Source organism: Leptonychotes weddellii, chromosome 1 (genome assembly GCF_054177405.1).
Source record: "Leptonychotes weddellii isolate Sample4059 chromosome 1, ASM5417740v2, whole genome shotgun sequence".
NCBI classification, from domain to species: Eukaryota; Metazoa; Chordata; class Mammalia; order Carnivora; family Phocidae; genus Leptonychotes; species Leptonychotes weddellii.
The window spans coordinates 57,129,312-57,143,180 of NC_138369.1; the positions used below are offsets into that span (position 1 = coordinate 57,129,312).

General features: G+C 41.2%; 1 protein-coding gene across 1 annotated transcript in view; it reads left to right on the forward strand.

Annotated features, from left to right (window-relative positions):
- OXSR1 (oxidative stress responsive kinase 1) overlaps nt 1-13,529 on the forward strand; it is an 89,235-nt gene extending 75,706 nt beyond the window's left edge. The window contains exons 13-18 of the mRNA XM_081821383.1: nt 1,516-1,662; nt 3,018-3,082; nt 7,949-8,001; nt 9,472-9,540; nt 10,387-10,451; nt 10,868-13,529. Of these exons, the coding sequence (XP_081677509.1) occupies nt 1,516-1,662; nt 3,018-3,082; nt 7,949-8,001; nt 9,472-9,540; nt 10,387-10,451; nt 10,868-10,942 (474 nt within the window). The 3' untranslated portion in view covers nt 10,943-13,529. The remainder of the gene's footprint in view (nt 1-1,515; nt 1,663-3,017; nt 3,083-7,948; nt 8,002-9,471; nt 9,541-10,386; nt 10,452-10,867) is intronic.
- Nucleotides 13,530-13,869: the final 340 nt, after the last annotated feature.

The following is a 13,869-nucleotide window of genomic DNA, read 5'->3' on the forward strand; positions in this document are numbered from 1 at the left end:
CCTTCCTTTCTGAGGCCGAATAATATTCCATTGTATGTATCTACCACATTTGTTTCTCCATTTGACTGGACAGACACTTGGATTGCATTCACCTTTGGGCTGTTATGAATAATTCCACTGTGAACATGGCTACATGATAAATATTTGCTTTAGTTCCCACTTTGAATTCTTCGGGTTCTGTACCCAGATGGGAATCGTTCTATTTTTAATTTTTTGAGGAATCACCTTACTGTTTTCCATAGTGGCTGCACTGTTCTCCACTCCCACCTGCAGTGCACAGGGTTCCAATTTCTCCGTATCAGCTCATTGCTTGATTTTGTCTAACCTTTCTGTTCTTATTATAGGTAAACACACATGTCTATGCAATTTGGAAACTGTCCTTTTGAAATAATGCTAATACTTAACATTAACATTTTCAAAACTAATCTTATTGTTCTGTTTTTCTGCCAAAATCCAGAACCAGAGTTACTTTTAATTTCCTCTTTGTGAAGCTAAATGAACACAAAATTGTACCACTTTGTCTCTTGATTTTGTTTTTATAATATCAGCTATTAGACCTCTCTTGTTGCCCTTTCAGTTTTTTCTCTTTCAACTCTAAATTGTAGCTAATTTTAGCATTTTTTCACCAACTTGTAATTTTGAATATGTTTAACTTGATTTTCTACTCAACATCAGTCTTTTCTCCCCACATTACATAATTAAAATTTATAAAATATTTCAAACATGCAAAATAATATATATAATGTCTGTGTTGGTTGTAAAGCTTCACATCTGTTTTGAAAAGCATTTCAGATATGTTAGTGAATCCCTGATCAGTTGTCTTTCTTTTTAAGCAATGGAAGGTTCCCAGACCTAAAAAAATGTAGCTTCTGTAATTTAGTATTAATACTTAAATCTGTGTCTTGGAGGTGCTGTTTTATTGTTTATTGGGCAAAGGGAATAGAATAGATGTAGTTAGAAATAAATATGATGCAATGAAATGTTACTCTGAAGGGAAAAAAGCAAACTATGGGCTATAATATGGCTGAACCTCAAAACACTGTGCTAAGTGAAATAAGCCAACAACAACAGAGTGCATGCATTTTGTTTATATGAAAGATTCAGAAAAGGCAAACTGATGGGGACCAAAAGTAGATCAGTGGTCGCCTAGGGCTGGGCGTGGGAGCAGGAATTAAATGTAAATGGGCACAAGAGAACTTTCTGAGTTGATAAAAATGTTCTAAAACTAGATTGTAGTGATGTTTGCACAAGTATAAATTTTCTAGAAATCATTGAATTGTGAATTTAGTAGAATATGAATTACACCTCAAAAAAGTTGTTATAAACAATAAAAGCCTAGTAGAAATATTTCACTTCCACTTGAAATAGATGTATTCAAGAGAGGTGGAGGTGTAGCAGTACACTACACAAAAACTACTTTGAAAATGTCACCCTGGGAGGCTCTGCTTGCCCATCAGTAGACCTGCCTCCTTTTCACTCAACTAAAGCAGCACTGTGTGTATGTTTTTGTTACAGCTATTTCCAACAACTGATCCCGTGGGTACTTTACTCCAAGTTCCAGAACAGATTTCTGCTCATCTACCTCAGCCAGCTGGGCACATGCCTGCACAGCCAACTCAAATCTCTCCCCCACCCCCTGCAGAGCCAGCAAAAACAGCTCAGGTAAAACAGGAGTGCACTTTAATGGCCGGCCTTCTAAGTAGATGAAGAAAGCAGAAGTTGATGTTGTGGTAGATTTTAAAACAAGTTAGAAATTCTGTTTTCACAGTTATCAGTATGTGCAGATAAGAGAACTTTTCAAGGATCACACAGGTTTTTAAGCAGCAAAATAAGTTAATGATGGAAACATTCCAAATATCAGAAATTTGGGGGATAATTTCTCATCGGCTTTTTATGAGATCATTATTATGTCTGCAGCTGACAGAGTTCATCTTGACACTAGGATTGTTAGCAGTTCTGTTTCCTTTTCATTCACTTATGCTTGTATTATTAATACATCTCAATCCATGATTTTCTTGTATTACTCTTTTTTAAGATTTGTCAATTTTGTGAGGGTTGATTTTATTGAAGTGATATAATCTGTGAATGCACATCATCAGTCACAGAGGTCATTAAATCCTCATACATTGAAAGCAGTTGAGGGAAGGAGAGAAGGAGGGCCCCACTGTGAATCGCTCCCTGTCTTCCCTCAGGAAACTCCAAATACTGTGTGTAAAACGTGCATGACCTTATGCTCCATGGTTGGAGTGAGGTTTCCAGAGTCTGTTCATTTATTAAATGTTAGAGACTTCATTTTTTTAATCTAACATTTTAGACTGAAAGAGATAAAGATGGAAGTTCTGAGAGCTTCCAGTTAGAGTACTGCCTTCATGTAATCTTTTCATTGAACCCAAGCTTTCCATTTCTTTCCATTATATCCAGAAAGATCCAGTTGTCTTATGAAAACTGATAGAAAGATTGGATTCACTTTATAAAGAACTTAAATAGAATACATATTCTCTAGTAAGCAAGGGATAGCTCACAACTGAGAGAGGATTAGTTTGCCCATTAAAAGACCTGGAATCTTAGGCTGGGTGGATTCCTAAGGGGCAGCCAGTTTAGATCCTACCTTGTATATTGCTGTATGATACACTGGCAGATTTTTTTAAAGGGAAAAACCTGGCTTTAGTGTCTTTCATCCTTGTAGAGTGTAAATAGTGTAGTGTCTTTCACACTTTGTAGAGGGAAAGAGGGATCTGAATAATACAAAATATACATGTGGCTATGTTTGGAATTTCATGTGGGTTTGAGAATTCTCTTTTATTGTGCTTGACTCAGGCTGACATTCAGCTCTTGTTGCTGCCTCAGAGTGCATGTCCTACCACAGCAGGGAATGTCCCAGCAACTGATCTGGGTTTGGCCTCACCGAGAGCTGAAGGAAATTGCTGCCATGTGGACATTTCCTCTGCTGATGACCATTAGTCACCTTTATGCTTAGTAGTCCAGACATTGACTTTATACCTTTCAATGCTTTTTAGGCTCTGCCTTCAGGAGCAGGCTCACAAGAAACCAAGATCCCAATCAGCCTAGTACTCAGATTAAGGTAACTAAACATCTTCTGTTTGTTTTCTGAATACTGTAAATATGCTGTTTTCTCTTTGAAAGTGACTCTTTTTTCTAATAGTCTGTGCCTGAGAGTAACTGGATAAGATTGTGTGCCCGCCAGTATCAGGTGCTAGGCGTTGCAGAGGTACTGTTTCCCTCAGAAGTAATAGCAACAGGGTGCCTGGGTGGCATAGTCGGTTGAGCGTCCCACTCTTGGTTTCGTCTCAGGGTTGTGGGATCGAGCCCCATGTTGGGCTCCACGGTCAGTGTGGAGTCTGCTTAACATTCTCTCTCCTCTGTCCCTCCCCGCCCCCCCCAAAAATAAATAAATAAAATCTTAAAAAAAAAAAAAAAAAGTAGTAGTAACATTGCAAGGACCTGGATGTTAACTAACACACACATTCTCTTAGCTGTTTTTCCATTAATGGTTTTTTCAATGCAGTTAGTTTAGGTTCTGTAATTGAGTATGGTCTATAATTGAGGAACAGTTTTTAGGGGAACAGCACTGGTTGACTTATCTGAAGATTAGGCTTGTAATTTTGACCATACATCATGGACTCTGAAATCAACTGACCCAGGAGTGGAGTGCTTTCTGATTGTGATAGATCATATTAAGGCCTGTTCTTAAAAGAGGAAAGGAAAACCCTCTAAGGATATATTTGGTCTCTTCCTCTGTTTGCCAGCAGGTGTTCTGAGTCAGTGGTTCTTGGTGCAGTCTTACAGACAGGCTCTGACAGATGGCTCACAGGAAGTGCCATAGGTGGCAGTCTGTTCATTCTAACCCTCTCCTTTTGCAGGTATTTGGATTAGCAGAGTTTTCTTGTTAGATGAGCAGTGGCCGTCGTATTGTTCTAATTGGGTGTCGTTCTATTTGTAAAACTAAAAATATCACCTGAGACAACTCAGACCTTCTTTAACTATTACTAACATTTTTTAAAGTTTCATTAAATTACCATGGACTCATTCCTCTTCCCACATATGAATTCCTAGTCGTCTTCTCAGTATTACCATAATTAGAAATAGAAGTAGCAAGACCTGTTTGGAGAATGTTTTGATTCTACCACTGGGAGCAATGAAACTGTGCCATAAATGTGAAGAAAGCAGATTTGGTTCCCTTTCCTTTACAAAAGCCTACTCAGTATACCTAGTCTCATCTCAAATAGTTTTGAACTCATTAGAGTGTCTTGATAATCTTGTCCAATTTTGATTGTGCAAAAAGAATACCACTTGTCTTTTTTTTTTTTTAAAGATTTTATTTATTTATCTGACAGAGAGAGAAAACAAGTAGGCAGAGAGACAGGCAGAGGGAGAGGGAGAAGCAGGCTCCCCGCTGAGCAGGGAGCCCGATGCGGGGCTCGATCCCAGGACCCTGGGATCATGACCTGAGCCGAAGGCAGCCGCTTAACCGGCTGAGCCACCCAGGCGCCCCCCACTTGTCTCTTTTAAAAAAATTTTTTTTTAAAGATTTATTTATTTATTTGAGAGAGAGAATGAGATAGAGAGCATGAGAGGGGGGAGGGTCAGAGAGAGAAGCAGACTCCCTGCCGAGCAGGGAGCCCAATGTGGGACTCGATCCCGGGACTCCAGGATCATGACCTGAGCCGAAGGCAGTCACTCAACCAACTGAGCCACCCAGGCGCCCCCCACTTGTCTCTTTTAAAAACATTTTTTTGAAATCTTATAGCAGCTAATAGTATAAAAATTATATTTGACATGTGCTTCAGGAAGGTAGAGAAGATACTAGTAAGTGATGTAGCTAGCTTTTTGAGAGGGTGGTTTCTTAATGAGCCATGTTCCAGACTTGTTTATGGAAGAAGAGGCTACGTTCTCACTCACACTGATGAAGATTTTGAGGTGAAACAACTTGAAAAAATGGTAGACGTATTTAGTCCAGCTTAGTGTCTTGTTGTCTTTGAAGGCATTTGTGCTTAGCTTGCCAGTTAAATGACTAAAATGATGCTGAACATTCGATCTTCATTCTATTCAGCTTTCAGAAAGAATGGATTGAACAATTATGTATCAAGCAGACTATATATCACCCTGTTGGTTATTGTGGCAGGATACCGAGTAAAGAGCAAATAAAATGCCTCACTTGTTAATCAAGTCTAGTTTGGAAGCTGATTTGTATTACGTACTTAGCATAGGTAAAGACATTTCAAGTGGTACAGATGCAGAAGTATAAATCTGTATACAGGTGCAAAGAGAAGGCAGTGCAAAGGGGAAAATCATTTGGGGGCAGGTTGTGTTAGAGATGGGTAGCTACATTCTAAACACAACTTACGTAACATCCTCAAGTATCTGTCAGGTAGACCTAAGCCCTCTGCATTGTTTAGATAAAGTAGATTTGGGTCCTTAGTGATCAAGCATGTCGGCCTTTACACATAATATTGTATATGTTCCACCTTTAACCGGAACCTCCAGGGAGCCTGGTTAAACTCAGTATATGGTTTGCTGAGTGATCACTCTAACTATCCCTCACCAGTCACAAGTTTAAATCTCTGGAGCCGTGGATTAACTCTGCTGCCAGTATGGGTCCAACTCCTTTTCTCGTCTTCTCTTCATTCCCCCTCATCCCCTGAACTCCTGTGGAATTTGGAGAAGCATCATGTATTTCATTTTGTGAGTCTGCTAAGACTGATCACCTGTGGTGGGCAAGGCACTCTTCTAGGCATAGGGGGCCCGGGGGTGGGAGTGAGGAGGAAAAGGGCATCCTGTATCTTTTTTTTTTTTAATGCTGCCACACATTTTTTTTTACATTTTAATTCCAGTATTAAAATAATTTAATTTAATTCCAGTTAATATATAGTGTTAGTTTCAGGTATATAATATAGTGACTCAACAATTCTGTATATATTACTCAGTGCTCATGATAAGTGTACTCTTAATCCCCATCCACTATTTCACCTATCCCCCTACCCACCCTCCCCTCTGGTAACCATCAGTGTGTATAGTTAAGAGTGTTTTTTGGTTTGTCTCTTTTTTTCCCTTTGTTCATTTGTTTTGTTTCTTAAATTCCACATATGAGTGAAATCATATGGTATTTGTCCTTCTCTGACTGACTTATTTCCCTTAGCATTATACTCTCTAGCTCCATTCATGTTGTTGCAGATGGCAAGATTTCATTCTTTTTTTATGGCTGAACAGTATTCCATTGTATATATATATATATATACCACATCTTCTTTATCCATTCATCTATCCATGGACACTTGGGTTGCTTCCATACCTTGGCTATTGTAAATAAAGCAACAGTAAACATAGGGGTGCGTGTATTCCTTTCAATCAGTGTGTTTCTATTCTTTTTTTTTTTTTTTTTAAAGATTTTATTTATTTATTTGACAGAGAGAGACACAGCGAGAGAGGGAACACAAGCAGGGGGAGTGGGAGAGGGAGAAGCAGGCTCCCTGCAGAGCAGGTAGCCCGATGCGGGACTCGATCCCAGGGCCCTGGGATCATGACCTGAGCTGAAGGCAGTCGCTTAACCAACTGAGCCACCCAGGCGCCCGGTGTGTGTTTCTATTCTTTGGGTAAATACCCAATAGTGTAATTACTGGATCATATGGTAGTTCTATTTTTAACTTTTTGAGGAACTTCCACGCTGTTTTCCACAGTGGTTGCACCAGTTTGCATTCCCACCATTAGTACACAAGGGTTCTATTTCTCCACATCCTCGCCAACACATGTTGTTTCTTTTGTTGTTGATTCTAACCATTTTGACAATAGTGAGGTGATACCTCATTATGCTTTTGATTTGGATTTCCCTGATGATGAGTGATGTTGAGCATCTTTTTCATGTGTCTATTGGCCATCTGGATGTTTTCTTTGGAAAAATGTCTGTTTATGTCTTTTGCCCATTTTTTAATTGGATTATTTGGGGGTTTTTGGTGTTGAGTTGTATAAGTTCTTTGTATTATTTTGGATACTAACCCTTTCATCTGTATCATTTTAATTATACCTTTCTGTGCACATATATTTTCCTGTTAGTTTATGTGATATCTTAGTGGGATTAAGGTTGGGAGTAGGTATATAAGAATCTCCTCAGGGCGCCTGAGTGGCTCGGTCCTTTTTTTTTTGAAGATTTTATTTATTTATTTGACAGAGAGAGAGAGACAGCGAGAAAGGGAACACAAGCAGGGGGAGTGGGAGACGGAGAAGCAGGCTTCGCGCTGAGCAGGGAGCCCGATGCGGGGCTCGATCCCAGGACCCTGGGATCATGACCTGAGCCAAAGGCAGACGCCTAACGGCTGAGCCCGTGTCCTGGGATTGGAGCCCGTGTCCTGGGATCGGTCCCTGCTTCGGGCTCCCTGCTCAGCAGGAAGCCTGCTTCTCCCTCTCCCACTCCCCCTGCTTGTGTTCTCTCTCTCGCTGTCTCTCTCTCTCTGTCAAATAAATAAATAAAATCTTCAAAAAAAAAAAAACCTCTCAAAATCATGAGGGCTTTTTTGGTTTTGTTTTGTTTTTTTCGTACTTTGTGCTTGGGTGGTTTTTTCCCCCATTTATTTATTTACAGTATGATTAAAGTACAGTGCTATATTAGTTTTAGGTGTACAGTATAATGATTCAGCAGTTCCATGCATTACTCAGTACTCCTCACAATAAGTATACTCTTAATCCCTTTCACCTGTTAGCAGGAAGTTTTAATATTGATTAATGGAGGACATAAATTAAAAGGGTTGTAGGACAGTTAGATGGTCACTCTGAGTAGTTTGCTCCGAGCCTAGCAGTGTGAGCTCATTAGGATAGATCATAGGATCTTTGGGAATAAAATGGTGTTTCTTGAGGCACAGCTTCCGTGTTATATGTTGGCAGAGTCAGTATGCATAAATCCAGAAGTTTATTTTACACATTCTGTTTTCTTTTATAGGAATTCAAAAAAAGAGCTAAATGATATTCGATTTGAGTTTACTCCTGGGAGAGGTGAGGCATCAAAAACATTGAAAACAAAATAACTTCTAATTTATTATTTAATGAAATGTGATGTTTTTGTCCTTTAGATATAGTTTGCTTTTAAAAGATGATGAAAATGTTCCTGGTTTAAAGAGTTTGGGTGGCATATGAATAAAATAAAAATTCAGTTTATTTACTACTAACCTCATTTATAAAACCTAGTATAATACAAACAGTAATGTAGCTCTAATTTGCTGCCTACTATAGTAGCCCAGGCATTGTGCTAAGCTTTCTATCTCATTAAATTCTCAGAACAGCCTTCTAAGGAAGATTATCGTTCCTATTGCATAGATGATGAAATCAAGGCTTAGAGAGAGGGGAGGTAACTTGTCGTTCACATAGCTGGGAAGAGGTGCAGCTGGAATTCATATCCACACTTGTCAGGGTGCAGAGTCCTCGTTCTCGTTACTGAACACGGTTGTCCTTCTCCATGACAGTAAAGAAGAAACAAGGCTTCCAGGCTTCTCTCTCCCCAGGCTGAAGCTGAGTCCTGTCAGGCATAGTTTCTGGCCATGAACTTCTCCCTGGGATGACGCTTGTTTCTTCCTTGCCTTTGTTACTCAAGGGTTCAGATTTGGGAGGTGGCCAGCAGCCAGCACATTTATCCTGTGTGCCATGCTCATTCTTCCTGCTGTCTGGGTATCATCAGCAACTAAGTATGAAAGAGAACAGATGCAGGTGTGCATAGGTGTATCCGTTTCACTGTTTAAAACCAGAAAGAGTCCCATCTTAAGGAACTAATTCAAGTCGCTGGTCATCAGCACAAATGTGTGCCCACCCATTCCCCAGAGGTCCTCCTGTTCCTCTCAGAGGCTCAGTATTCAGCCCTCAGGAAGCAGCAGCACTGAGTCTGTTGGAGATGAGATCAATTAGGGATGCTGTGTCCTTGTCTTTTTGTTTCTGTTACAAACATTGATCAGATTGTATGACCTGAAATCACTAGATACGAAGAAAAGCCCACCAGAATAAAAAAAAAAAAATGACTAGCAAAAAACTTGGGGTGTGATCTCCAAAGAGAAGAGATTACAATTTGTTCTTTCAAGATGTACTTGAAAAGAAATCATTCCATTGTACGAGCCCTGGAGATGTTGCACACACGTCATCACATCTCAGAGCTGATGGGGCTTGGGGCCAGGGCTGCCCTCAGAATGGGACTTCCCTCTGCAGCATCACTGTTGGCTGCGAGTTATCTCTACCATGAGTTGATACTGGCCATCCGGTGGTAAAAATTCTGCCCTCTAGCTAGAACCAAGAGAATCGCCCACTTGAGATCAGCCCAGTGGTAGGAGAAACCTTTGTGTGGGAGGAAGACCCCACGTGCCTCCTTGGTTCTGTGAATTTAGCCGCTAGCTTGGGCTTGGCAGTGCCAACATCCGCTCTTAGAGTTAGCAGTGACATGCATGCACAAGAAATGGGGCACCTTCTTTTTTTTTCTTGCAGATACAGCAGAGGGTGTCTCTCAGGAACTCATTTCTGCTGGCCTGGTCGATGGAAGGGATTTAGTAATAGGTAACTACTTTGTGCTCTGTCCTGTGACCCGGTATCTCTGTCTGTATTTAGGACCTAGAAAACAGGCTTTGATTCCATTGAGCGGATCTCATGGGTCTTGGAATGGTCTTGATATTGCTGAAATACAGGTATTGGGGACAGTTCCTCAAAAAAGAAAATCTCATTTCTGAGTTCACTTTGTGCTTTCCAGTGATAGTAAGTGAAAGCTGGGAGACTGTAGTAGAATTGATGATGTTAGTTACGAGTTAAAGTAAACTTAGGTCGTTTTGGAGGGTGAAACTCTGCCCTTATAGAGCTAAGAAAGAGGTAAGCAAAACTCATTAGAGGTTTATGTCTAGAATTAGCAGAAAGTAAGAAAAGGCACAGTCGGCGCATGTGTACATGTTATTGAGGGCAAAGACCATTGTCTAGGGCCAGTCAGCAAAGTTTTTCTGTAAAGGACCAGTTAGTAAATAGTTTAGACTTTATGGGCCATGCACTGTCTCCATCTTCTTTAAACCATTCTTAGCCCACAGCCAGACTAGAAACAGGCTGCAGGCCAGAGTTTGCCAACTCCCAGTCTAGGGCTTTCTGGCCCATGAGTAAGCAAATCCTTCCTCTTTCACCTGTGTGTCTTGCCCCACTTAATACAGCATCTTAAAGAAAGTTATTTTGCCCATGATTCAAGATTTACTTGTGCTACTTAGAGTTGAGTTTAAAAGGTGACTTTTGTTTGGAGAGTGATTTATGTCTCTGCTTCCATTTTGGTTGAACATAGAAGATTCTGAGCTACCGTTTAAGTTTTTAAAATATGGTAGAAAGTGGATTTACTTAGCTTCTCATTACTTTCTGTTTGTATGATTACAGTGGCAGCGAATTTGCAGAAAATTGTGGAAGAACCTCAGTCAAATCGATCTGTCACTTTCAAACTGGTACTCATCTCTTCCTCTTTATTAAACTGTCCTTACACAGCAGCAGCCTCTGCAGACCAGCTTCTATATTCCCTGAGTGATGAGGATATTAAACTGTGGTGGATTGTGTTCATTTAGCTTCCCCAAGGCCTTAGGCCAATGTCTCCTTTTGAGTGGCCTCCCTCTGGTCTCCCTCCCAGGAAACCTCCTACCCCAGGCCCTTGACTCTTCTTAAGAGAGACTGTTAGCCACTCTGACTCCACCACTGGCCCCAGACCCCACCTTTTCTGGAAGAGATACCTTCATCTGCATCCTATATGTATTCCAGGGACCTGTGCTCCACTGTCTTCCTTCCCACAGTCCTTATATCAGTTTTAATTGCTACCTGCAATTTTGTTTACAGATAACCACAGCTTCTTATTTTGTTTGGTTCTTAGGCATCTGGTGTCGAAGGCTCGGATATTCCTGATGATGGTAAACTAATAGGATTTGCCCAGCTCAGCATCAGCTAAACCACAGCCCTGGAAGAGGCGGCCTAAGGAGATTCCACACATGCGTATCTCTGTTGCTTCTGTTGGCCTAAACCCACTACTGCCAAAGAACCCAGCAACAAACCTCCCGGCTAGGAGCTTTAGAGGTCTTTCTTTATGTTCTTCCTGCCATCATTCCCCCTTTTTCCCACAGGGAAAGAAAAGTTGGATCACCAGTGGCCAGCATCCCATTAAAGAGTTCCGTTAGTAAACTTACTGCACATGTCCCCTATCTTCCTCCATCTGGGAAGGGGACTGTGCCTCAAGGCTCAGGAGGGAGATCTGTCAGTTCATCTTGCCTTACTCCAATGATGGCGCTGGGTGGAAAGTAGCAGCTATATTGGGCTTCCTCATCCTGCCTGTTCTCCCACACCTGACGGGATGTGGACATCTTGGGTTATCTCTTTACCACTGAAGTAGCAATTAAAAATTGATTGTTTATCTGGAGCCCAGAGAATTTAATTTAGTGATTTTTTTTTTTTTTAATCTGATGTGAATTCTAGCAACCTTTGTTAGGAAAAAGCACAGCCTCAGAAAGAGGCAGCCTAAACTGTGTTCTTGTTTTGTTCATATTTCTAAGCGTTTTGCTGAAGCTGCTCTCAGGCACCCCTCTTCATCACTCCCTCCAGAAAGGGTTGCTAGCCTTAACTTCAGCTGGTGCAAAACATCTGACTGTAGTCGAAATTCAGCCATCAGATCCTTCAAAGTAGAACTTTGGACTGTTTTTAGCGAAAACATCAAGTAATGGCTTGTAAAAGTGAATTTCCCCAGCAGTGGTTTTGAACAGGAAAAATCATAACTCATATCATTGTGGAAGTATTTATTTTCAAATCTTAAAAAATTCAGTTGAAGAAAAACTGCTCCTCAATCCTCCCATGAAAATTTGCCTGGCCTCCACGTCATGAAGAAATGCAAGGCTGAGCTTTCTACAGCAATAAAGGAGACTCACCAGGCCAGCGAGGCCTGCCTTCTGCCCCTCTCCTGCACTGACCCTTTGGAGGGGGTCCACACTTCTGTGCGCTGAACCTGACCCAGGATGGAAAGTGAAACCACATGTGCCGTGATTTTTAGGATTTATGAGTAGACAGTGTTCATTTGCTTTTCTATAGAAATAATATAAATTATTCTTTAGGTTTAAAAAAGAGCACTCAATGCAATGTGAGTAATTGGTGGGGCTGATTTTTTCCTACTGTTTCACAGTCAGCCTCTGTCTAACTGCAAGTAGCCCTAACAGTTTTTGTATAAGAAAGGGACACTTAATCTGGCCTTAAAATAACACACAAAGATGGGCTTTGGCCCCACGGAAAGGGGAAAGCTGCCTCTTACAGAATCACTCGAGCCCTTTCCAGCACTGTTGGTCTGTGAATAACAAGATTGCTTCACCTAGTTTTCTCTTGGAGTATCTCTGGAAGCTTTCCCCACAACTGAGTTGTTGCAGCCCTTGTTTCGTTCTGAGCTTGTTGTTTTAGTCATGGGCTTTCTTCCCCTGCCCTGGGTGCAAAGGCATACTGGGAAAGGAGTGGATGTTGGGGAGAAGGAGGGGATGGGTTTGGGGTGGCCGTTGGGAGGAAAGTGGATGAGAGGATCAGATACCAAAGTCCAGGGTCCCAGCAGGATTGGTAAAAAGTGGGAGACTGCCAAGCCTAGAGACGGAAAAGAAGATTGATTAGCTTGCTGGAAAAATACTTAGCTTTTCTTTGCCTTTTTTTTTTTTTTAAGGGGGCGTGAGAATAACATATGAAAAAGAGATAGTGTCCTCTTTGGCACAAGGCTAGTGGCTTACCTTTGAGTCTGTATTTTGGTTTCAAGCAAGCCATCATCATCTACTTATTGATAAATCCAGGGGGGTGGTGGCCTCACTCTGTTCTAGCATTGTGTTTGGAAGTGGTCTGGAGCCCAGGCTGGAGGTGAGCAGCAGCCTATTCCCCTGTTCAGTTTCCCCAGCCAGCCATGACTTTTAAACTGCAGTGGGACAGGCAGCCAATAGAAGTGGGTTGGGGCTTTCTCTTTCTTTTCAGTTCATTTTTTGCCCTGCTGGGAATTAGGAGCCAGACACTAAGCCCCAGGACATTGTTACTACTTCTGCATGATGTATGGTGGACTCCCTTTGCTGACTTTTGCAGCGATGCTGAGAGAATACGTGAACAGAAACTTCCCAGGTTGGACAGCATGTGACCTAGCAAGCAACCTTGCTCCTTTCCAGGAGCAGTGGTTCAGGGTGCACCTCTGTCTCTAGGTCTCCAGGATCCCTTGGTCCCTGGGGGTAGGGACTGATTTAGCACAAGGTAACATGTGCCAGTGCTGTTTGTGAAATGTACGGTCTTACTCTAAATGACTAATGGATTTGTTTGGGTTTTTCACTTAAGTTTTGAACCAAATCCTAGAGCCAGCTGATACTATTTAATAATCTGAGGATAGAATAATCGTGTATCAATAAATGGAGGTTCCTCCTTATGACGTATGCTAGACTATGGAAGATGTAAAATATTTGACCTTCCCCCTCCCTTTTTTTGACTTTGTATTTTGCTGCATGTTTCCTTCATTTTTAATCAATAAAGAGTAAATTGTCTGTGGAGGTGTAAGGATTCTTTACTTCAGGGCTTGGTGGTGGGGAACAGTAAGGAGTGGGTCAAGGAGTCACTACTAAATTTTTCACACAAATGGAGAAAAGCCAAAGTGCACATAAACTAAAAAATACGTGTATTGATCTACATATTATCTAGAACAGCTTAAAACCATTGTACAAGTGGGGAAACTGAAATCCCAAAAGGGAGAGATAAGATATGGCCAGGGAAATTTCATAGGGTAGGGTGTGAAACTCCTTGTACTGATCTTTTCTGTTTGATTCTGTTTATGCTGTTGGATAGGAGAAAGAGGCCACATTCAAGCCTTCGCGAGTCTCTTTCAAA